General features: G+C 38.5%; 1 protein-coding gene across 1 annotated transcript in view; it reads right to left on the minus strand.

Annotated features, from left to right (window-relative positions):
- Nucleotides 1-210: 210 nt before the first annotated feature.
- LOC106665919 (low-density lipoprotein receptor-related protein 2) overlaps nucleotides 211-24,274 on the minus strand; it is a 154,521-nt gene continuing 130,457 nt past the window's right edge. The window contains exons 4-48 of the mRNA XM_014392729.2: nucleotides 17,853-18,101; nucleotides 17,474-17,728; nucleotides 17,295-17,411; nucleotides 17,094-17,233; nucleotides 16,885-17,028; nucleotides 16,557-16,801; nucleotides 16,295-16,500; nucleotides 16,047-16,238; nucleotides 15,833-15,979; nucleotides 15,367-15,772; nucleotides 15,057-15,310; nucleotides 14,762-15,000; nucleotides 14,222-14,686; nucleotides 13,945-14,158; nucleotides 13,428-13,882; nucleotides 13,173-13,359; nucleotides 12,721-13,108; nucleotides 12,119-12,651; nucleotides 11,866-12,050; nucleotides 11,548-11,807; nucleotides 11,321-11,492; nucleotides 11,027-11,255; nucleotides 10,223-10,965; nucleotides 9,734-10,162; nucleotides 8,322-9,104; nucleotides 8,079-8,262; nucleotides 6,813-7,654; nucleotides 6,576-6,759; nucleotides 5,954-6,515; nucleotides 5,342-5,877; nucleotides 4,962-5,283; nucleotides 4,598-4,890; nucleotides 4,230-4,542; nucleotides 3,972-4,176; nucleotides 3,790-3,911; nucleotides 3,595-3,710; nucleotides 3,275-3,532; nucleotides 2,284-3,204; nucleotides 2,073-2,225; nucleotides 1,863-2,012; nucleotides 1,558-1,807; nucleotides 1,378-1,495; nucleotides 1,195-1,320; nucleotides 1,003-1,135; nucleotides 211-832 (exon numbers count right to left, since the gene is read on the minus strand). Of these exons, the coding sequence (XP_014248215.1) occupies nucleotides 786-832; nucleotides 1,003-1,135; nucleotides 1,195-1,320; nucleotides 1,378-1,495; nucleotides 1,558-1,807; nucleotides 1,863-2,012; nucleotides 2,073-2,225; nucleotides 2,284-3,204; nucleotides 3,275-3,532; nucleotides 3,595-3,710; nucleotides 3,790-3,911; nucleotides 3,972-4,176; nucleotides 4,230-4,542; nucleotides 4,598-4,890; nucleotides 4,962-5,283; nucleotides 5,342-5,877; nucleotides 5,954-6,515; nucleotides 6,576-6,759; nucleotides 6,813-7,654; nucleotides 8,079-8,262; nucleotides 8,322-9,104; nucleotides 9,734-10,162; nucleotides 10,223-10,965; nucleotides 11,027-11,255; nucleotides 11,321-11,492; nucleotides 11,548-11,807; nucleotides 11,866-12,050; nucleotides 12,119-12,651; nucleotides 12,721-13,108; nucleotides 13,173-13,359; nucleotides 13,428-13,882; nucleotides 13,945-14,158; nucleotides 14,222-14,686; nucleotides 14,762-15,000; nucleotides 15,057-15,310; nucleotides 15,367-15,772; nucleotides 15,833-15,979; nucleotides 16,047-16,238; nucleotides 16,295-16,500; nucleotides 16,557-16,801; nucleotides 16,885-17,028; nucleotides 17,094-17,233; nucleotides 17,295-17,411; nucleotides 17,474-17,728; nucleotides 17,853-18,101 (13,472 nt within the window). The 3' untranslated portion in view covers nucleotides 211-785. The remainder of the gene's footprint in view (nucleotides 833-1,002; nucleotides 1,136-1,194; nucleotides 1,321-1,377; nucleotides 1,496-1,557; nucleotides 1,808-1,862; nucleotides 2,013-2,072; nucleotides 2,226-2,283; nucleotides 3,205-3,274; nucleotides 3,533-3,594; nucleotides 3,711-3,789; nucleotides 3,912-3,971; nucleotides 4,177-4,229; nucleotides 4,543-4,597; nucleotides 4,891-4,961; nucleotides 5,284-5,341; nucleotides 5,878-5,953; nucleotides 6,516-6,575; nucleotides 6,760-6,812; nucleotides 7,655-8,078; nucleotides 8,263-8,321; nucleotides 9,105-9,733; nucleotides 10,163-10,222; nucleotides 10,966-11,026; nucleotides 11,256-11,320; nucleotides 11,493-11,547; nucleotides 11,808-11,865; nucleotides 12,051-12,118; nucleotides 12,652-12,720; nucleotides 13,109-13,172; nucleotides 13,360-13,427; nucleotides 13,883-13,944; nucleotides 14,159-14,221; nucleotides 14,687-14,761; nucleotides 15,001-15,056; nucleotides 15,311-15,366; nucleotides 15,773-15,832; nucleotides 15,980-16,046; nucleotides 16,239-16,294; nucleotides 16,501-16,556; nucleotides 16,802-16,884; nucleotides 17,029-17,093; nucleotides 17,234-17,294; nucleotides 17,412-17,473; nucleotides 17,729-17,852; nucleotides 18,102-24,274) is intronic.

The following is a 24,274-nucleotide window of genomic DNA, read 5'->3' on the forward strand; positions in this document are numbered from 1 at the left end:
TTCCGCCCAGAAACTGCAGTTGAATAGTTCATAATATGCCCATAAATTTCCTATTCTCGTGTTAACTCACTTTTTGAGTTTTCTTTTTAGTGGGAAAGGGTTGTGTATTGATGGATCTTGCAAGAATCTTACTAAAAAAAAACCTTTTCTGTTTAATTGTATCAAACAACCGAGAAAGGAGAGAAGGAAGAAGGAAAACCATTATACATTATATATACATTAAAATATTTATATTTATAATATACTGTACATTTATATAAATTCTCTTTTGTCTCACAAAATTAAAAACAGAATTTTTTTTTAATTGCGCCTCAGAACACCTAAAAATAGGACGACTCACCTCAACCCAACGCTACATTTTAGAAAAATAACACTTTCCCCCCTAACGTGTATTACACGAATAACGAATTGTTTAAAATAAAATTTCTTCAAAGAACAAAACACTATCAACAATTACATTGTCCATTTTGACTCATTTACAAAAATTTGTTTCATTTCTCATTATCATATTATAAACAATCAACAAACAAATATAACACTTTAAATTAATTTAAAAAAATAATAAGATCACTAAATCCTTTTCTTACATATGAAAATATGCACTTTTAGGAACAAGAAACGATCGTTCACAGAATTCCTTGTATTCACTCAACTTAAATATATTTCCCTTATACAACTGGACGGATATTTTTTTATTATTAGCGTGTTGAAGTGTGTTGTCTGAAGCCCTGTCAGTTCCACTCCTTGTCAATTATGTACACGGATGTTTTTCGATTAAGTTTGGGTCAACAATCCGATCTGTCTTCTTCAACAAGCTTCTGTGTGTCTTTCCCTGGAACAAAATAGTATATTTAATTTTGAAGCTACACTGGAAAAAAAAATGGAACAGAGCTATGGTGGTTTACTTTTGTAGTCTCATTGCTGGCATGTCTTTCATGATTTTATTTTATTTTATTATTATTTTTTTTTTTTTGTTAGCATAAATTACAAGGTTTTTCTTACCAGTATCTGCACTGGGATCAAGTTCTCGGTGGGCTTTTGGCCTGCCTTTGCCACTCACTGATGTCCTAACTGTCATACTCGATGGCGCTAAGATTGCTGTCGGTGGCTCCATTGTCCCCCGAGAATTCATCTCCTAAAAAAAATTTCACTGGTCAATTTTTAGTCAGGATTTTTTTCACTTTTACCACTCACCTCAAAAAGAGATCCATTGTTATCCGGAACTGCTTCCAACGTTCCCAATGCATCGTACATTGGGTTGCTAAAATCTCTATTTTTAGAACTTATATCAGCCATGCTGTAGTTCGATTCCATGGTTTCCTGGATAGAAAAATTCTTAAGTGTTTTTTTTTACTTTTAAAATAAATAGATACTTACAGCAGGAATAGAAGGTCCATTGCTGCTGAAGGCAGGGGATCCAAATTCGACATTGGTACCTTGCCTAAATGACACACTTTGAGAATTCGTCAAGCTGCCCAACCCAGGCCCTTTCCCACTAAAACATGCACACAAAAATTTAGCATTGACAAGATATTTAACAATTTATAAAATACTCACAAAGACCTTTTCCTTAAAAAGTAGAATACTGCCCCTCCGGACAAGAGCACCAGAAGAATGACTAAAGGTACGATGAAGAACATCGATGTGGAACTTTGTGCTTGATTCTTAAGGACGAACGTGTCACAGAACGCCCCCGAGAAGTCCTCAGGGCATTTACAGATCAGGTTGTGGCTGCCTTCTTCCGCCTCGCAAAGGCCGCCATTTTGACAAGGGCAAACCCTCGGCAATGGCAAGGGTTCCTCAGTTGCTATTGAAAACCATTAATTTTGCTTGTTTCAAACTTTTGGAAGTAAGTCTCTTACCTGTATTACAGACAATTTGTGAACCCATCTCTTTGTTGTTGTCTGGGCAAATGCAGCTATGACCTCCTGGGATGATCACGCAAAGGTGGGAGCATGGATTATGATGACAAGGATTGGACAGTGTCATGTTATATTTCGCTTTGTGATAAACTGTAAAAAAAAACAATCAATAATATTGAGTCATTTAATTGCGCAAAGTAAATTTTTTACCTTTGACACCAGTTGGATTGACAAGATTTTTGGCTAAAATGACAGGTATCCCTCGACCGAATTTGTCCTGTTGGACTACTTCTCCTGTATCTTTTGTTATCCAGTATAGATTATTTTCAAAAACATCTAGAGCCAGTGGGTGATGGAGTTTTTCTAGAAAAAAAAAAGATAAAAAATTTGATTTTTCTACTCATTATTTTTTTCTACTTACCTCCTTTAAGTATGATTTCACGTTTTGATCCATCCTGCTTGATAGTTTCTATATGGTTTAGCTTTGAGTCAACCCAATACAGAGCGTGATCGCTGGCATAATCAATTGTCAAACCTGAAGGATGCACTATCCTTTCCGTGACCAACGCAGTCCTCCTTGATCCGTCTAGCCAGGCCATTTCTATCTTTGGTTCACCGCCTGCATCCGACCAGAACATCCTTCCAACTTGTGGATCGAGTACGATGGAAGTTGGAAAGCCTACGTTTTTATCAACTAAAGATCTCTTGTACCTGCCGTCGAGTTTTGCAACGAGGACTTTTCCTTTTGATTTTTCTCCTGAACGATCCGATTCTGTCCAATAGATATTATTAGCAACCCAATCAACAGCGATACTCGTTGGTTTAGAATTGTCAATAGTTGTTAAGTCTTGAGCGTAGCCGACTTTAACCTCTCCAGCTAGAGCATCGACCATATAACTCCTTTTAATTTGTTTAGAGTAGCTGTCGACCCAGAATACCATCTCATTCTTCGGATCATAGTCAATAGCTTCAATTCGTTTTTCATTTCTTATAACATCAACTTCTTTTCTCTTGTGTATTTGATATGCTTCAATGTCTTCTCCATTTGAGTATACAATTGATACTTTTGGATCATCAGCTTTGCACACTCCACTCATAGTATCGAGTAATGTGAACCCAGGCCTGCACGAGCACTCATATGTACCTTCGCGATTCGTACACAAATGAGAACACCGATTCAAACCGGTTGCACATTCATCGACATCAATGCATTTCTTTCGTTGTTCAGGATTCACAACATAACCATTGAAGCAGCTACAGACATGTGCGTTCTTTGTAACGTTGGTGCATAACTGTTCACATCCTCCCATGCCCATATCTCCCGGGCACAACGTTCCATAATCTTAAAAAAAATATATATAAAAATGTGTGAGATTTATTTAGATTTGTTAATTAGAGGTAAAGAGGCTTACGGCATCCTGCTTCATCAGATCCGTCTCCACAATTGTCCTCATAATCGCATACGTTTGCTTCAGGTATGCACTTTTTGTTGTCACATAAATACTCGTTCCGTGCACATGACTTCCTCGGATATACAAAGCACAAGGAATGGTTGTTTTCGTCAGATGCGTCTCCACAGTCGTCGACCCCATCACAAGTCGCATCCAAAGATACACATCTGCCGTTCTCACACTGATACCTGCCTCTTCCTGAACATGATGCCATATTTGCTAAAAATTTAAATCCAGTCAGTTTGAGGAAAAAAAAAAAAATATATATAATTCAAACTTACTGCAAATTGTGGTTGATTCATCAGAACCATCACCACAGTCATTCATACCATCACATTTGTCTTGGTGCGATATGCAAATATGGTTGTCACATTCAAACATTTGCTCTGGACAGTATCTAAAGCACAAACAATTTTTTTAAACTTCGCAATGAAACATAACCATACAATATACAATATTTAAAAATATATATCAACCTTCCATTGGGGAATCTAGGAGGACAGCCTTTTTCATCACTCATATCCCTACAGTCAACATCTCCATCGCAACGGAAATAAGAAGCTATACAGTGACCACTGGCACACTGGAATGTTCCATTCTAAAAAATGCAAATTATTAAAAAACATTACACAAACTTTCCTGCAATGAAAGTTGTCACCTTGCACTGGAAGTTGCCACAGTTATTTTCATCGGAAAGGTCAGTGCAGTCATCATCATGATCACACCTATAGTGCTGTGGTATGCACCTTCCATTATTACATTTAAATTCTGACTCAGAACAGTCACGGAACTTGTCATGACATAGGGATTCTGCTTCATCTGAATTGTCTCCACAATCGTTTTCAAAATCGCATCGCCACCTCCTGTTGAGATAAAAATTAGACATGTTTCTACAATGAATTTGTATTTAACTTACTTTGGGATGCATCGGTTGTTGCTGCATTGAAAGTCGGTTGCGGGATTGCATTTTGGACAGTTGTCAGGTAGTTCATCGCTATTGTCTCTGCAGTCATCTTTACCATCACATAAAAGCCACTTGGGTATGCATCTGTAATTGCTTCTTCCGGGACACCTCTGCCAGCCTGGTGTACAATTTTTCTGCCTGCAAAGGTACGCTGGCTCGTCTGAATCGTCTCCGCAATCGTTGTCAAAATCGCAATGCCATAATTTTGGAATACACCTTCCATTGTTACATTTAAACTCGACATCCAGATCACAAGGTCTATTGTCTGTAGAAAAATGTTTTTTAAAAAAATTTCTTTTAATATTTATAAAATTACTTACGACAAATGGTTGGATCTTCATCAGAACCATCCTTGCAATCTGGATCACCATCGCAGACCCAAGCATTAAGAATACACTTTCCATTTGATCTACATTTAAACTCAAGATCAGGGCAATTCAAGGCGCAATTCTTCTCTTCGGAATTGTCTCCGCAGTCATTAATACCATCACAGATTGTTGCAGAAGGTGTGCAGTGTCCGTTGTCACACTGGAATGCTCCAGGTCTGCAAGTACGTTTTGGACAGTCTGAAGGTTCATCTGAACCATCTTTACAATCAACTTCTCCATCGCATCTATATAAACAAAAGAAGTTTCATTTTAACTTGAGGTGAAAAAAAAATTTTGATTTGAACTTAAAACTTACTTCCAGAACCAGGGTATACATCTTTCATCATGTCCTCCGCATCTATGCTGGCCATTTGTACAGTTGGCCTTGCACGTTTTGCCATCAGGTCCGAGAATAAATTGATTCGGGCATGCACATTTAAAAGACACTGGTGAATTTACATCCTTGTAGCCGTCTGGCGATGCATCGACTCCTGGAACAGGTGAGAGTAAGCAGAGATGTGAGCATCCGCCGTTATCACCACCACATGGATTTGGGTACGCTTGCTGCCTCAGGGGATGGTACACGTGAATGTCATAAGGCCTGTGAGTTGTATTTCTCAAGACCTTCAAGTCTTTTCCTAAAACAAAAATTTTTTCAATCGTCTAAACAAGAGCAAGTTTAAAAAATTAAATTACCTGTGAATTTATTCGCTCTTGATATTCCTTTGATATTCCAGTCAGTCCAATAGATATAATCTTCAAAAAGCGTTAAAGCAAAAACATGAGGTACTTTAGCACCACTGATAACGATATGCTTGTTTTTTCCATCAAAGTCTACTGATGCGATGTAATCGAGGTGAGCGTCGGCCCAGTATATGCGGTCGGCAAAGTAGTCAATTGTGAGAGCATTGGGCCAGGCGAGGTCATTTTCATGTGTAAGGATCCTAACCATATTGGATCCATCCATGCCCATTTTACCGATGAAAGCTTGAAGGTACCAACTAGTGAAAAATAGATATCCAATGCCCGGGTGGACAGCGATTGCCCTCGGGTCTTGAATACCAGATTTTAATGTTTTCCTGTTGACCCCGCTGAGCTCAGACACATCAAGATGTTTGCTATGCCTGTCCAGCCAGTATAATTTCTTTCCGACCCAATCTACTGCCAATCCTTCAAGACCATGTGAATCATGTCTAACGATTGGTTCTCTTTTATTTGACCCAACCTTTGTACTAAAAAAAAAAAAATAATAATAATAATATTAGTAATTAGCAATAATCAATAATGAATTGTTTGTCCAACTAATACCTGAATATTGTTTTTGCTGTGACATCACAGAAATAAATCATGCTAGTATTGTAATCGTAGTCAAGAGCAACAACATTTGTAAGGTCTTGATGTATCAAAGAATACTGCGTGGCGTCAAGAGACATATTCCTTATATAATATTTATTTGTGAATATCAGCCAAGGTGTAGTTCTATCTCGTCTTTTGCATGTATGCTCGTCAGTTGCTCTGTCATAGTAGGTCTCATCACATTTGCAATAGTATGAGCCGGGAGTGTTTGAACAGTATTGCGAGCAGACACCTCGCATTTCAACACACTCGTCTATGTCTGCGCAGGCTTTGCCATCTTCTAGAAGCTTGTAACCGGGGTTGCATTCACAGTAGTAGCTTGTGAGAGTGTCAACACATTTGTGGCCGCACTGGTGCACCTCGACCTTGGTGCATTCATCGACATTGCAGTGAAGAGGCTCATCGCTATCGTCGCTGCAATCTGACACTTTGTTGCAGACCCTCTGATAATCGATGCACTGGCCATTGTTACACTGGAATTGCCCTTGTGTGCAATTTGTTGTGTTTTCCTTTTCTGAAATAAAACAATAATGAGCATCCAAATTTGAACTTATAATATGAAAGGGATACTTACTACAATTAAACTCATCAGAGCCATCTCCACAATCATCCTCACCATCGCATCTGTAGCTGTTCTTTATACATTTAAAATTCTGGCAGGAGAACTCCTGAGGTGAGCATGTCTTGTACACACCATGACATTCTTTACCCTCATCAGTACCATCTCCACAATCGTTGTCATGATCACAAGTCCATCCCTGGAGAATTTTTATTTGTATACAATTCTATAGAAAAATAATCAGAAGGTTACCTTGTTAATACATCTTCCGTTGCCGCATGTAAACTGGTCAGGAGCGCAGGAAGGTTGTGGAGGGCAGTTGAGAGCACTTGTATTTTCATCGGCACCGTCGACACAGTCTGGATCTCCATCGCACACCCATTTCTTAGGAATGCACTGAGCCCTTCCCCAGTCTTTGTTGCTCTTGCATGTGAATTCAGTCTCTTCGTCACATTTCCTGTCATTGCATTGGTGCCTGGTGTCCTCGTCGGAATTGTCAAGGCAGTCGTTGTCACCATCGCATATGTATATCCTTGGAATGCAATTACCATTATCGCAGGTGAACAAATCGCCAAAGCAAGTCCTTCCTTCGCTCTTGCAGTATTCCGGGGGCTCGTCTGAAGCATCACCACAGTCGTCATCCCCATCGCAATACCATGTTGCAGGAATGCAGCGGTGATTTGGACACCTGAAACTGCTAGGGGGACAGCTCGTCTTGGCACAGTGCAGTGGGTTTTCATCGCTGTTATCCCCGCAGTCATTGTCTCCGTCGCAGAGCCAATATGGTTCAACGCAAATATTTGTCTTTTCACATTTGAGATGCCCGTTAGGACAGGTGGTGTTCCTTGGGCATCGTTCATGTGTCTCATCTGAGGTGATATTGTCTTTGCAGTCATTGATTCCATTGCATACCTGTGCTCTTGGGATACAACGTTTATTCATGCACGTAAACTCTCTATCAGCACATGGTGGATAATTGCAGTCAATTTCATCTGATCCATCTTTACAATCATTTTCATGATCACACTTCCAAGAGCGGAAAATGCAACGACCGTTGGCACATCGGAACTCGTTCGGATTGCAAGAATGAAATGCTACAAAACAAATTGATTAAATAAACTAAGGATTAACTTATATGTTAAAATAAAAATAATGAAGTTGTTGGTTTGTCACCATTTAAACTTTTACACAAGTATTTCATCAGTTTCCAAATTTATTTAATTATTTCCTATATTAAAAACTATTTATTGTTATTGTTATAGAGTTATTTTACATTTTTATAAGGTTTAAAATAAACAAGTTTAAATAAATTTGAAAACAGATCAAATACATCATACATATGTAAAGGTTTAAATATAAATGGGAACATTTAAAATTTAAAAAGAAAATGGTGAATAATAAATTGGAAAGTCAAAATTAAAATGGAAAAAGTTGAGAAATGGAAAAGTTTAAATTTCAATGAAAAATTTTGAATTATAAAAGGAAAATTAAAAAAGGCTATGTTTAATCAAAACTTACCGCAGAATTTGCTGTCCTCATCAGAATTGTCTCCACAATCATCATCACCATCACACGCCCACATCCTTGAAATACATTTCCCACTGGCGCAGACAAATTTGTTAGGATCACATGTGATGTTTTTTGCTACACACATTCTACCATCATTGACTAGTTTCATTCCATCATCACATTTACATTCAGCCTGGAATCCAGTTAAAATTAGTTTTCGATCTGATTGGTATAGATTAATAAAAGTTTTACCTTTCCATTAGGTCCAGGATGACAACTCTTGGCACATCCTCCATTGCTTATATTGCATGGATTGACTACGCATTTTTGCCTTTCTGGTGAATACACTTGAATATCCCTCGGAGAGTCTTCTAATCTTTTTACGAGTTCAACCATATTTGCTCCTGTGTGTTTTTCAGCTCTATATACACCCCTGAGTTGTAAATCAGTCCAGTAGATATAATTACGGTGCACTGTTATGGCGAAAGGGTAGATAGTCGCTGAAATGAGCACTTCTCTTTTTGGCTTTCCTACCAAGTTGATCCTTTCAATCTTTTCTCGTACGGCGTCTGTCCAGTAAAGCATTTTCTCCTCATAATCCAAAGCCAGGCCGCTGGGCTGATTCAAGTCTCGGTCAATTATCGCCCTCTTCAGCGACCCTGCCATTGTAGTCCTGTAGATCTTGCCGGACGTACCGAACCTTCCCCAATCAGTATAATAGAGTGAGCCATTACAAGGGTCGACCACGATCGCCCTTGGCCGTTCTACCCGCGCGATCATGACTAGATCACTTCCGTTAATGTTCATAGCATAAATACTATTGTTTGATGAATCTGTCCAATAAATTTTTTTCTGCGTCCAATCGTAAGCAATACCTTCTGGGTTTATACCACGAGTAATGATGGGTGATATTTTCGACTGAATTGGATTGTCGGAAGGCATAAATGCAATTCTTGCCCATGGTCTGATTTGCGTAAAAAACAGTTTGTTATCTGCATAATCAAAATCAACACCAACAACATTTGTTAAGTTTCCCTAGAAAAAAAGGTCAATAGTTAATAGGTATTGTTTTAACAAGTTTTATATAATTGTCATGTTTTAATGTTTCTTTTAATTTACTTCATAGTTTACTGCTCTTTTCATACAAGTTTAAAATGACTAAAAATTATCAATTTTTTCACTGTGGATGACGCCATAATGGTATCAAGCTTTTTCAAAATTTTCTGAAAAATATTAGCCTTGTGAACAAATTAACCAAAATAGGTCCTTCAAAATAGGAAAAGTACAAAAACAAAGGCATTTTGGATTAAAATCAAGCTTTTCTTATAACCAAGTTAGTGCACAACTTGATTATTTGACTTGAGCTTTTTAATTTTGCATAAACACTACTGGCAACAAGTTTCTAATTTTAGCAGTCTTCCACTTACGATAATTTTATAATTAATAAGAATGGCATATGATATGATGCATGCAAATAAAAAAATGACTTTAAAAAAATAATATTTGCGATTTGATCAATAGGATTTTTTAAATATGTAAAATAAATTACCTTTATCAAAACCTAAAAAAATTGTTCTCCAATGAGCAGCAAATAACAGAAAGCTCCTATCATATAAATTCAAAATGACATGACCTTGAGAATTTTGATTTAAAACAGTACTTACAACAGGTTTAAACGGCACACTCGTTACTTTCAGATCAAGGTTTATAGACCTGATTTCTGTCCTTGTTGAAAAGACTAGGTATTCATTGATTGTAGAACATTTAGTCTGTGAGCCTGGTGCTATTGAACCGGTAGCACAGTCGCACTTGAACATAGAACCAGACATCTCCTGAGGGTATGAGAAACATAGCTGTTCGCATCCTCCATTTCCAAGTTTTCTACAAGGGTTACGATCTGGAGGCTGGTTTGTAACATCGTAAATCGTAATGTCGCGCAGTTTCTGTAAACCTGTTCTGATCGCAATAGGCCTTGTTCCATTATCGGCGAGTTTCGAGGCTTTAAAGACTGTCTGGAGATTTCTATCCACCCAATAGATTGAATCCATATGGACAGCAATGCCCATTGGATTCGGCAAATTTCTACGGATTATCTAAAAAATATAAAGAAAACATGTAGTATAAAGTGATGTAAAATTTGTACTGCAGATTACCTGTCGGAGGTTTCCGCTGAAAGAAACTTTTTGGATTGTATCAAGTCTTGCATCAACCCAGTAAACATCGTGTGTCTGCATGTCGATAGTGAGGTCTCTTGGTGTGTTGATCCCTGAAGAAACAATAGGAGTTGCATTTGTTGCATCCAATAGAGCTCTTACAATCCTTGGGTACTGCCCGTAATCAATCCAGTACAGATATCTTTTCACAGGATTCACTGCCAGTTCCTTTGGCGCATCAATCAGCCCTTTTAGGAGTATCTTTCTATTGGTACCATCAAGCCAACAGACCTCGATGTAATTCTCATGAGGGAAAACATTCGTGAAATATAAGTTCCCAGCTATCCAATCTATAGCGAGCCCGCGGATTCCATTTGAGCCAATACCGTCTTTTATAACATGTTGGAGTTCTGTACCATTAGGCCTGATCCTGAAAATGCCATTCCAAGGGCCTCTGTTAAAATCGACCCAATAGATCCATTTTTCAGCAAAGTGTACATCCACGTGGAGGACGTGATGGCCAATTCCGGATATCGGCACGATCGCTTCACTAGCATCTTTAAGGCTGTAGCCTCGGATGATGTCAAGCTGAGATACAACAGCAAACGTCTTGTAACTGCCACATCCACCTGTCTCATCTTTCTTGTAGCCGACGGAACAAGCGCAAACTTTTCCTGAATTTTCAGCAGGGATACAGATATGGGAGCATCCGCCGTTTTCCACAAAACATGGGTGATTCACCACTGAAACATAATTTACGTTAAAAAAAAGTTCTATTATAGTTTTAATAATTTAGTAATTTACATGGCTTCTTTTTAAATATAGTGAATGTTTTAAGGTCAGGCTCATTGTCAAGTATTTTCTGCAGATTTCTTCCTGTTTCAAGATCAACTCTTTCCAATTTGTCATAGCGTGAGTCTAAAATATAGAGCATTTTGTTGTGCACTGCTATTGCTTTCGGCAGAGAGATTGTATGTTCTTTTTCACTCAGCAGTGTCTTAAGATTGTTGCCGTTACTATCCATTACCATTATCTAAAATTGTAAAACCAAATTCATTAAAATATCCAGTTGTTTTTTTTTAAATTACAATTAAGTACCTTTGCAATGTTTTCTGTGCTGAAATAAATCAGCTTTGTATCAAGATCAATCGTTACGGCAACAGGCCTTTCATTGAGCTTCTGCAGTATAACAGGTTTCGTACCATCCATATTGACTCTTCCAATCTTCTGAGGTACTCCGTAGCCACCTTCATCCGCCCAGAAAAGTTTACTGAAATAAGCATTTAGTCAATGTTTTCCAAGGAGATTGAAAGTTGACTACTCACCCTTGGCTTGGATCTAGGCACATCGACCTCGGCTTTGATACAGACGTGTCGTTCCCATTGTTAACAAGTATGACAGCTCTGTGTTTCCATTTACCGTCGACCTTAATCACTTCAAGATTAGAAGCGAGACGGTTTCCAATAAAAAGATTCCTTCCAAGCCAGTCGAAAGCGATGGTATAAGGTGATCCAACAAGTCCAGAGTCTGCTGAGAGGAATTCTGTCTTGTTACCACCTCTGTACGGTGTTGTGTAAATTGTGCACTAAAAAAAATTTTTGTTTTGTATTTTATCGTTCATTTGAGGTATAGGGAAATCTTACATTTTCGCTCTCTTCATCTTTAGTCTCGACCCAAAACAGAGTTTCAGTCTTTCTGTCATAGTCGATTTGAAGTCCTGTGCTTATGCCAACGACTGGAATGAGAAAGCCACTTGTCCTGTCTCCAGGAGTCAAAGAGACATCCACAATCTGGCCTCCCTTCATTACCAGAAGAAGAGCTGTATCCTCTGAAAGTTAAAAAATAAAGTTTTTAAATTTTCTTTTATTGGTTCATTAAAAACCATTAAAAAAATACCTTCTACACATTCAGCATTGTTAACAATCTTATAGCCAGGCTGGCACTTGCATGTGTAACCAGTTTTTGATGAAGGTGATAAAAGGCAGAGTTGTGCACAGGAAGCATTCTCACAAGGGTTCGGTGTTATCGGCTGCAGCGAGGCATGGTGTACGTGTATGCTTAAAGGCTGTGAAATCAAGTGTGAGACGACAGTCTGATTCTTTCCTCTATACTTATGAGCAGAGATGACACGGTTGAGCTGTCGGTCTGTCCAGTACACTGTGTCTTCAAAGAGCGTTATCGAATGCGGGTGAAGAAGGTAGTGACTGCCTGCAATGACCTGGTACCTCGAAGAACCATCATAATTGCAGAAATCAATAAAGTCGAGCTTCGAGTCAGCAAAATATACGCGTTTGGTCGCAATATCAAGTGTAAGGCCATTAGGCCAGTAGATCTTTGTAGATATAATAACACTCCGGTTAGTTCCGTCCATACCAACACGCTCTATTCTTGGATTCTCACCCCAGTCTGTCCAAAACAACCATCTAGCGCTGAAAATTATATGATATATTAATTATTGCAGTTTCAAACAGTTGAGTTTAAAGAAAATTATTTTTTACTCAGGACTTGGATCCAACATCATCCCGCGAGGCTGTGTTATGTTTTCCTTGAGCAAAACGACCCTGTTTGAACCATTTTCCTTTGCCACTTCTATTGTGTTGAGGCGTGAATCGAGCCAGTAGATGTTCCCTCCGATCCAGTCATAGGTAAGTCCCTCGACGAGATCAAGTCCAGATACAATGACATCCTTTGGCTCACTGCTTCTGTCAATTCGTGAAATCTTTTTGAGTTTCATATCAGACCAGAAAATTGTTCCTGTATGCATATTGCTTGTAGTTGCTACGACATTTTCCACAATGATCGGCACTCGTTCTAAGCCTTGATCTTTAAGATCAGCCACAAGAATTGAGTGGCGGTTGGAAATAATCAAATAAGCTTGACTGTGGTCTAAAATAAAGTTAATTGTAATGAACATGATCAATTCTGTATACACTTAAAAAGAAAAACATACTTATCGCTTTACAAGTTGAATTGTCTAATTCTAAAATGTAACCGTCGACACATGAACATACGTAGCTGCCTTTGGTGTTTGTACAAGTTTGTGAACATGCCCCTGGTGGTTGGCATTCATTCAAGTCTTGACAAGTGATTGAATCATTGCTTAAAGTTTCCCCAGGTGGACAGGTACACATAGCCCCCTATAAAGTTCACTTTTAGTAATTTATAAAGTAAAATAAATCATTAAATTTAGTGATGGTTTTATTACAATGGGTGTTTGAACACATGAATTGCTGCAGAATGGTTTCTGGCTTGTGCATTGTGCGAGATCGCATCCTTCTCCTTCATCAGCACCGTTGGGGCAATCCAATTTACCATCACAGACAGAAGTGATATTGACACAGCGTTCAGACACTCCTGGACATTGCCACTGGCCAGAGGGACACCTGAAAGGCGGAGGGACGCAAGCATGTCTGAAATCTTCATCAGAATTATCACCGCAGTCATCCCTCCCATCGCATATGTAAGCTTTGAATATGCATTGGGAATTGTTGCATTTGAAGTAGCCCATTTGGCAAGCGACTTCACCGCAAGTAGGTGGTTCATCAGACTCATCGTCACAGTCTGCGGTTCCATCGCAGTGCCAAGCTTTTGGAATGCATATCCCTGATTTAGCACATCTGAATTGTTTTTCCGTATCACACTGATTCGGTGCAATTGTCGCTAATAGGAAAATCATTTATATTAGTAAATTAAATTATTGTTAATTCTAAGATTAAACTTACGACATCCAAGCTCATCGCTTCCATCTTTGCAATCCAAAATCCCATCACATTTGTATGTTTCTTGTATACACTGTGTTAAATCTGTGCATTTAAATTGATTCGCCGAGCAAGTGATAGGAGGGCAGTTCTTTTCATCTTGATTGTCAAAACAATCATCATCACCATCGCATACCCAAGAGCGCGGGATGCAGTGGCCAGATCTTGGGCAAGTATACTAGAAAATGTAATAAGTTAATAAAAAACAATCCAAAACTAAAGGTATTTTATAATAATATACCTGGAAATAGGCGCATGTTTTTTCAGCACAGAAATCCCCTTCATCTGAACTGTCACCACAGTCATTTTCAGAATCGCACTTCCAAGTTGTAGGTATGCATCTTCCATTGTCGCACTGGAATTGGTTTGCTGAACATGTCACATTAACACAGCCATTTTCATCGCTGTAATCTCCACAGTCGTTTTCAGCATCACAGTGGAATGATTGCGAAATGCATCTACCAGATGCACATTGGAACTCGGTGGGAGCACAAGTCGGCTTCGTGCAGTTTTGCTCTTCGTCAGAATTGTCGAGGCAATCGTCATCGCCATCACAGAGCCATGCTTTCGGCACACAACGCTGGTTGTTACAAGTGAAGTCCCATCTGTTCGGGCAAGCAGTAGCTATCGGTTGTGCATTCGGATCAGTAACACATGTTTTTTCATCTTCAGCGAGCTTTTCACCATATGGGCATCCACATTGTACCTAAAAAAATAATTGAATTTATTGTTAATAACTGGACTTTATTTCTGTTGTTTTATAAATGTCACAATTGAATACTTTGAGGTTTGTAGGTGATTTTGTCGACATTGGAATGGCATAGCACATTTTTTGACAGTTTCCGTTGTTAATCGAACAGGGATGAACTGTGAGTATGGCCTGTTCTGATTCACCATAAACTTTAACACCATACAATCTGTTTGTCTGTCCTTCTCGTACAATTATCTCTTCATCTCCCCCTGTGAACTTGTTGAGACGGATGATAGCATCCAATCTCCAGTCGGTTATATACATCCAGTCTGTAAAAAATATTTTCTCATAAAAAAATTGATTCGGTTAATTTTTTTAACTTTACCTTTGTGTATAACAATAGAAAACGGGTGTCGAATCAGTCTTGAGTTTACAGTTACAACGTCAGTTCCATCAAGTTTTGAATGTTGCACATGGTCCAAAAGAGCATCGCACCAGTATAGCCTATCCCTTGCGAAATCAACCGACAGACCGTTTGGCCATCCCAGAGTCACATTTTTAAAAACAATAAGATTGGTTCCATCTGTATAAGCCCTGCTGATATTTGCAGGTCTATCCCACTCAGAGAAAAATATATATCTAGAAAAAAAAAACTACTGTGAAAATTTTTTAAAAAACAATGCCAGACCTGTTACCCTTTGTTTGGATGAACAACAATTGCTCTGGGACGTTTCAGGTTGACTAGAAGCGTTCTCCTGTAGGTTGTGTTTCTTGTGCTAAGAACATTCAACGTGCCTTTGCGACTGTCAATATAATAGAGGTTTTTCGCAGCCCAGTCTACCGCAAGCCCTTCGACTCCTTCGTTCTGTGAAGCCAGTACTATTTCCCTACCAGTTCCGTTCTTGTGAATCCTATAAATGACATCTTGCAAGACATCCGAGTAATAGATGTGGTTGTCCCTTGCGTCAAAGTCCAACCCAACAAAGCGGGCCCTTCTGGACGCATAAGGGAGAATCGCATCGCTGAAATTTTCCAACACTGGGTCTAAAACCCTGCCTTTGATGAACCTTTGCTGCGAGTAGAGCAAAAATTGCTCCACAACTGAAAATAAAGCACATGTTGATTAACTTCCAAATTAATATATTAAAAACAATTGCTTACGGTTGCAGTTATGGAGATCTGATGCCAATCTCCAACCAACACTACAAGCACAGCGATATCCAATACTGCCCAACCCATGTGTACCTGCTGTTACTATACACATATGCTGGCAGCCTCCATTATTGCTGCTTTTACAAGGATTGTGTCCTAAAAATATTTATGTAAATAATTTTTTCTATAAGACAGGAATTCTAATAAAAGATAATGTAACTACCTCCAGGTTGTACTAGTGCATGAACGACTTTGACAGCTTTAGGCTCCCTGACATCGTTGTTCCTATAGATTACTTGGATTGAATTGGTCCCTTCATACTTATCAACGCTCATAACGCCCTGTTTTGTCCCATCTGACCAGAAGATCCTGTTTTCGAAGAGTGAAAGCCTCGAAGGCGAAGGTACAGATGTGCCTGGATAATGTTTCAATGTGAGTTTTAGTCAAAACATTAATGGATAATTATCTCACCCCTCAGGACAAGAAATCTGTGATTTCCATCATAATCAACTGTCTCGATGTAGTCGAGCAGTGAGTCACACCAAAAAACTCTACGGGCCAGAATATCCACAGTGACACCAGACGCTTTGTAAGCGGCTTCTGATACAATTGGCTTGGCATTCGTGCCATCCATGTTTGCCCGAATCACTTGATTGCTGTCTGCTATAAACATGTACCTAAAAATGTAAAATTTATTAGTATATAAATGTTGGAAATGTTAGATAAGACATACCCAACTTTTGAGTCGAGTGCGATATCAGTCGGAGCTGTGATATTAGAAGAAAGCACGATCGCGTTATATCTTCCATCCCATTCTATCACATCAATTTTCTGACCAATGCCATCAACGACGTACAGCTTGTTGCCAATCCAATCCACTGCCAGAGCAACTGGAGACCAGGTTCCAGGTATGGAAATTTCCGGCACAACATCTGTCGCTGTATGAGACTGTGTCTCCATCAAAGGTTGATAATATATCTGCCAAATCATTAATTATTAATGAAACTTTATAATCTTATAAAAATCATGGTAGTAAACAATATATTAATATAAAAATATACCTTCTTGGTTTTTGTATCTGACCAATAAAGCCGATTGGCTGCAAAATTGTAGTCAACGCCACTCGCAGCTGTTGCGTTGGCAATCAATTTTGGATTTCCAGAAATCTCCATTTTCCAGATTGATTTATCATGAGCAAATATAATCTGGGAAAAAAAGAAAAATAGTGAGTAGATTTATTTTAATTTTTTAAATTACAGTTCGAATGTACCCTCATTGATGATGCATTACTAGCAACACATTTTGATTTGTCAGACAGTTCATACCCTTGGAAACAAGAGCATACGTAAGATCCATCAGTATTTGTACACTTTTGCGAACAAAATCCCCATTCCTCGCATTCATCACGATCTAAACAAAATTTAACATTTAGTAGAAAAACAATAATGAAATTTCATTTTATGAAATTTACCGATGCAAGTTCTTGAATCATTCGCCACCCTTTTACCCTCTTGACAATAGCAAGCACCACCATTTAGAGATGCTTGGCATTTATATTGACACCCGAGAGTTGGACAGTTGTGAGTAGCTGTAAAAAAAAATTTAAAGTCAAATTACAAAAATAAAAATTTGAGTCTGATGAAAGCTTACAGCAGGCGACTTCCTCGTCAGCGTGGTCTTCACAGTCTTTCTTTCCATCGCAGAGCTGCATACGCGATATGCATTTTGGTTTTCCCCCCGGTGCACCTTTGGGGCAGAGGAATTTATGCTCAGGACAGGCGATTGCAGTGCAGTTGGCCTCATCGCTCCCATCCATGCAGTCCCTGTAGCCATCGCAGTGGTACGAAAGAGGAATGCAAAGTGCATTCGTGCAACGGAACTGACCCACATGGCAGGCGGCGAAATCTAAATACAAAATGCAATCAAACTCAAACAAATATATGTACACATAATATAATTGTAGGAAATCCTAGAGCCACCATACATTACATATTAAAAATCTTAGGATATTTTTTTCACAACAACTTACTGCAGTGCTCCTCATCACTGTTGTCCCCGCAGTCGTTCCTGTGGTTGCATTTTGCAGACAACTCAATGCAACGTTGGCCATTATGACATCGGAACTGGTCCAATGTGCAAGAGACATAGGGCGATGCATAGCAGCCCTCTTCGTCCTTGCCATTCCTACAGTCGAGGTAACCGTCGCAGCGTTTCTCCTTCGATATACAGGGTCCCGCAGTATCACAGCGAAAGTCGCTCTCGTGACATTTGCGTTCATCTGAAAAAATGTCAAAATTATTAAAATGCAGTTAGATTTTCCTAAAAAAAAATTCTTATATTATCAAGCTATCTTTATTTCAAACTCGATTTTTCATGGACTTTTTGACAAGTTGAGACTAAAAAAACTTCTTACTTGTGTATAGTGTATATTTTCTTTGCTCACAGAAAAATATTGAAAAGTATGTAACTTAACCCTTTGCCCTAAACGAACTTTACACTATCAATAACAGTAACTCTTAACCTAACCTGCCCTAGCCTCTAACCATACGCTAAATAAACCTAATTCCCAACCCCTAATGTTAATATTACCTACTCTATAACAGTGCCTACCTCTATAGCTAACCCTACCTAACAACCTAAGCAGTCACCAACCCTAATGACAACACTAACTTAACCAGTTCCTAACCATATAACCCTAACGCCAATGTTAATTCTACCTAACCAGTCATTAACCCTAACCCTAATTCTATCAAAACTAACCAGTTTCTTAACTCTATCATAAACTCTACCTAACCAATCTAGCTTGGTTCTTAATCCTAATTTAGCTAACCTAAGTAAGTAGCTCTTAACCCTAACTCCTTTGTTAACTCTTCTAAAACTATCCTTAAAACTAAACTAACCAGTTCCTAATCCTTATCCTAACCCTACCTAACCTAGTCCAACCAATGTGACAAAAATGTGTAGTTTTCTCAAAAACGTAACTACGTTAAAATAAATTCGATATCAATTTAGTGTCTGTTGTTAGCTACTCAAGTTGAAACCGATCTAAACGAAACTTTGACAAGTTGACGCCCTTTATTCACGCCAAGTCGAAGCCAATCAAACTAAGTATTTCTATTATAACTTTATGATTAATTAGATAAGCCTTAGCAGACTTGGCAGCAGCCAGGAGGTAGGAATATCATTAGAGGGCAACTCTATTATTTAATTGTGTTAACTGTTTTCAGTATAAAACGCTTTTTGACACATCGAAAAAGTTTTGTGAGATTTAAAAAATAGACAAAAATTTCATGGATCAAATGTTGAATTGGCTTGTGTATCTGTCGTAATTAATGCTTAAAGTGTGTACGAGTGTTTTATAATTTAATATTTTTTAAGTTACTGATCGAGGAGGAAAGCAACATGAAATGTAAAGTGCAGCGGGCAAAGCCAAGGCCTGGGCAGGCCCGGATGTTCGTCCAAAAGACATTCTTCACCGCGAATGTCTCTCCCATTGTTTTAGGTCAAAGATCCTTCCTGTTTTGACAGTGGGCGTTGTTTTAGCGGAAAATTAAAAAAAAAACCTCGTCGGATTTAATTCACAAGCGGTGAACTGTCGGCTGTGATTTCTACTTTCAGTTGATCTGTCGGCAGGACGTTAATACGGATTTGCCCTGGAAAGGCCGTAAATTTGAAACCCAGCCATTTTACTTTATTATTCTTCCTATTGCGGTTTTTATTACCACTTTTCGCGGTGTAAATTGTTTTTGTTTTTATATGTGTTAATTCTTTTGCCGGATAAAGGTTTTCCAATAGAACCGTGATCAATGCGAATCGTAGCCAATTCCTAATACAATTAACTCATTGATCACCACTCTCCATCATTCAGTTTAATTTTTTGAATTGTACGATATTCATGAACATTATACAAAAAGACCATATATCAGAAAATACAGTAGTAACAATAGCCACAAGTGAAAGTATTAATAATAACTGTAACCCTGTGAACCATCACACAGATACTGACCAATACGTAACCCCGGATACGTAGGTCTGAAAGGTAACGTAAACCGAACCTCCATACCTTTAACAGTATTTTTCTATTGTCAGACGTGATCAAAAGAAAATGGTAGCACCAGTGAGGACGCATAGGCAGAGAAACGTTCTATGTATCAAGACGTGTTGATTTTAGAGAATCTGAATCGTAGAAGATGTATCAACCTCATCTGGCATTGTAGGGTGAATATGGGTCCCATTTAATTGCAGGATGTCATTCAGTCATTCAGAATTTACAAAGATTACAGGAGTAGAATGCTCAAATATTTGGCTCTCCCTGCTTGTAACTCAAACATTGCACTGACAATAGTCACCACTTAAAAACTACGAGAATGTGAAATGTAGACGGTTTTTACTTACTGAGAATAAGCCATATTGGTTGAAATATCGGTAAAAGTTCCAATGTCCGCTATGTAGCTTTGTCCTGCTTATGTCCCTAACGTTGCAGTAGAGAGCGAAAATATCAGATGAGATGAACCAGTTTTTATTGAGAATCAGCCAGGATGACTGAAATATTAGCAAAAGCAGCGAAGTTCATAGAAATAGAATGCCTAAACCTATCCTATCCATGCTTATAATCCTACCGTCCCATTTACTATAGTCAGCATTTCGAAAACAACTTGAAAACTAATATAATGTGAAATAAGTGTGGATGGAATGTTTACCACGATGGACAGAAAATGCCGAAGCAAAGCGTTCTGTAATAGAATGAGCCAGATATGCTTCTCCCTAATTATAACCCCAACGTCATACTCATAACAGTGGAGAACACTTAACAACTACAAGATTATGAAATGAAAACGGACCTGTATTTTCCTGAGAATTAGCCATTATGGTATGCAATGTCCGCAGGAATAGAATACTTATACTATGATGACTGATTCTTAGTAAAAACCGGTCCATTTTCTTCTCATACTCTTGCAGTTCTCCATTGCTGTTTGCGACATTCGGGTTATAAGCACGGAGAGGCATACCTTTGTGTATATGTTCATACGAACTTCGCTACTTTTGCTACTATTCTAGCCACAATGGTGATCCTTGATTAAAAAAAACTGCCCCATCTTCATCTAACGTTCTTGTTGTTTTCGAAGCGCTCTCTACTGTAAAGGCGACGTTAGGATTATAAGCAGGGAGAGGCATACGTTTGTGCACTCTATTCCTGAGAACTTAGCGACTTTTGTTCCAAACATTTTAGCTGATTCTTCGTAAAAACGACCGGAGATTTTTATCTAACACTCTTAGTTTTAAAAAGGGCTGATAATTTTCAGTACGATGTTTGGGTTATAAGCAGAGAGAGAGGCTTATTTATGCATTCTATTCCTACGATTTTCGATTCTTTTGTTTATATTCCAACCATCATGGCTGATTCTCAATAAAAACTGGTCCCTCTTCACTAACATTATCGTTGTTTTCGAATTCAAGGCAGTATTAACAGTGTTGTGAAAAGTACATTCTGCATTGCGCGTTTTTCAGAGAAGACGTACATTATCGAAATGTTAAAAGATAAATTTCATTGGATGAGTAATTATTTGTTTACACACTCTTCAGCACCTTTTGGCATTGTGTCTGTTCAGACAGGTCTGACGTACAATAATCTGAAAACACGGCTTATTCTGCACAAATTTGTACTTGTGTAAAAGTTATACCAAAAGGCACCGCATCCAATTAACACCTTTATTTTAAGGCACATTTATAAAAATGTTATGTCTAAATTTATAAAAATTTGACGTCCAAGTTGTTTTGATTGGACAGAATTATTGTCATAAGTATGCCCCATCTCGAGATGTCTTCATTGTAGTAAAATTCTTGGCACGCCGTTGCCGTCACGTTTTAATTAAAGCGTTTATTACAAATTTATAACTGGAAATAATATTTGAAGAGCGGGCAATACGTAAAGTAAATATTTTTTCACGGGTTCTCATTCCCTGGGGACTGGAAGCTCACATCGTTCGAAAAAGGGCTCCCTTATCAGCACAAACCGCAAAAATAAATATAATACAATCCCACACTTCAAAATTGCTTATATTACAAAGAGAACAAGTATCATTTGGTGGTTTTACGACGTTTAATCTAGAAATCGCTGCCAAAGCTGTAAAAAAGCCCAGTTGACGAAAGTTTATCGTTTCAATACAAACAATACAACGCACAACATTAAATCAATAAGTCCGAGTTTAGTTCCTGTCACGAAAACGTCATGTCTTATTTCAGTGTGGGCGGATTTTAATCTAGAATCCCCCATGCTTGTTTTATGATTACGTTATAAAAAACAAAGACTTCTCCAGGCTTATAACCCAAACATCGCACTGACAACAATAGGCAATGCTTTGAAAACTACAAGAATATGAACTAAGAACCAGTTTTCATGAAAATCAGCTATGATGATTTGAAGATGGGCAAAAGTTGCAAAGTTCGCAGGAATATAATGCACTAATGTATGCCTCTCCCTGTTTATAACCCTAAAGTAGCATCGATAACAATAGACAGTACTTTTTTTTAAAATTCATTTGTTAACTATACATGATAGTTTACTATACAAATATGTACACACGATTAATATATCACACAGCACAACACTAGCACTAATGCCAGCACTGCACCGGTAGAACACATGCTTTGAGGAGCCAGCTTTGTATGATTGAGGGTCAAGGAGGTCCCGAGGCCATCGTCCGTTGAGGCGACGTGGTCGGTTGTCAGGCTGGGAATGAGTGGATAGGGCTCGAGCGGTATGGTTAGGATGGTTAGAAAGGTTGGTGTGGAAAGTTTGGTATCTGGACCGGATTTGTTCGTCGACAAAAGGATATTGAGATCTTTGTGGATAGTGAGGTTAGTGACATAATAAGGTGTTTTGAAAATTTGTCTAAGGACTTTCGATTGGAAAGACTGGATATGCTGGATATTGGAAGGCTTGGCAGTACCCCACAGTTCCACTCCATATATCCATATCGGTCTTAGTAAAGTCTTGTACAGTGTTAGCTTTGTCTTAATTGTCAAAGTCGATTTCGGTCTTAGAAGTCTTCGTAATAGTCCAAGTCTTGCATTAAGTTGCTGTTTTTTTAGTCTTGTGTGAGGATTCCACGTCAGTCTGCTGTCGAAAAAAATTAAGCATCTTAATCAAGCAAATCAACGTTTAGCTTGGGCTTTTCCTCTTCCAGTAGAAATCTCACAATCAGCCTGCCCCTTTGCAAAAATTGCAAAGTTCGCAGGAATATAATGCACAAACGTATGCCTCTCCCTGTTTATAACCGTAACGCAATTGAAACGATTTTTCAGTATTATACCGTCTGAATGACGGCATTTTTATTACAGAGTGGAGGGTTTATTAATCTAGAATCCTCTATGTTTGTTTGATGATAGAAGAAGAAACCATACGTCTCTCCCTGTTTATATCCCGGACGCAAATCACTGCATTCTTCAAGAATTTTTTGTCTGAATCACTTCATTCGCGGTGGGTGAAACTTTAGTCTAAATCCGCCGTGTTTGTTTTAAGCTAGAAGAAGAGCCACCTTATGGCTCTCCTTGCTATTAACCCTATGCGACTGCAACGTTGTTAATGCAATTTTTGATGATTTCATTAGGACTTTAAATGTCGACTACGATTCGTATAACGTAAGGACGAAAACCATAAAATAAGGTTGGTTATATTATTCCTACAAATTCATAAATTTTATGTTGCCTGTTTCTTGGATAAGGGTTATTTTATGTTAATGATTGTGGAATGTTGAACCTGAACCGTGTCCAGCCAGGTGGTTCGGTTAAAGAACAGGGCGAAGAGCAGGTGAAAAGAAACCACTTACGCATGGCAAAAATGATTCAAAATAACTTTTATATGCATCTGTGGCTGTTTTTATGGCATTTTCCTCCTTATTCTTTGAAAGATTCAAATTCTAAATGGCCGGCTCAGCCGTGATTCGCATACGGTTCCGCCGGGATCACTCGTCTGTCTCTAATTGGGGCCGACGTACACGCCTGCTCCGGCCAACCTTGAACTCGTCGTACTCCTTTTGATTCCAGTCCAATGTCGACCGAATGCAGGGGGAAAATAAATCGAAAACCCGTTACAGATCGGCCCTGCCTTTCTGAATTGAACAGGGATAAAAGGTCAACATGAGATGATTTGCATAACGCAAATATTTGAAAAAGTCGCGTGTATACAGCCAAAAAAGTGATCATTCAAAAATAAACAATGCTGTAGAAAACCTCCCCCCTCAAAACTATTAACATTATCTAATCAGAAATGTACCATAAAATAACTAACCTACAATTTTAATTTTTCACTTCACAAACCACCTCAAAACAAAATAAACTCTCCCTTTCGCCCAAAAAATTGGAAATGTCCAAAAGCCAGTGTAATAAACGGCGCTATCGATTTTATTACCAGATGGACAAACGATACACATTTGTGACGCGTTTTTATTT

The sequence above is a fragment of the Cimex lectularius genome, unplaced genomic scaffold, assembly GCF_000648675.2.
Source record: "Cimex lectularius strain Harlan isolate CLEC.00 unplaced genomic scaffold, Clec_2.1 scaffold300, whole genome shotgun sequence".
Classification (NCBI taxonomy): domain Eukaryota; kingdom Metazoa; phylum Arthropoda; class Insecta; order Hemiptera; family Cimicidae; genus Cimex; species Cimex lectularius.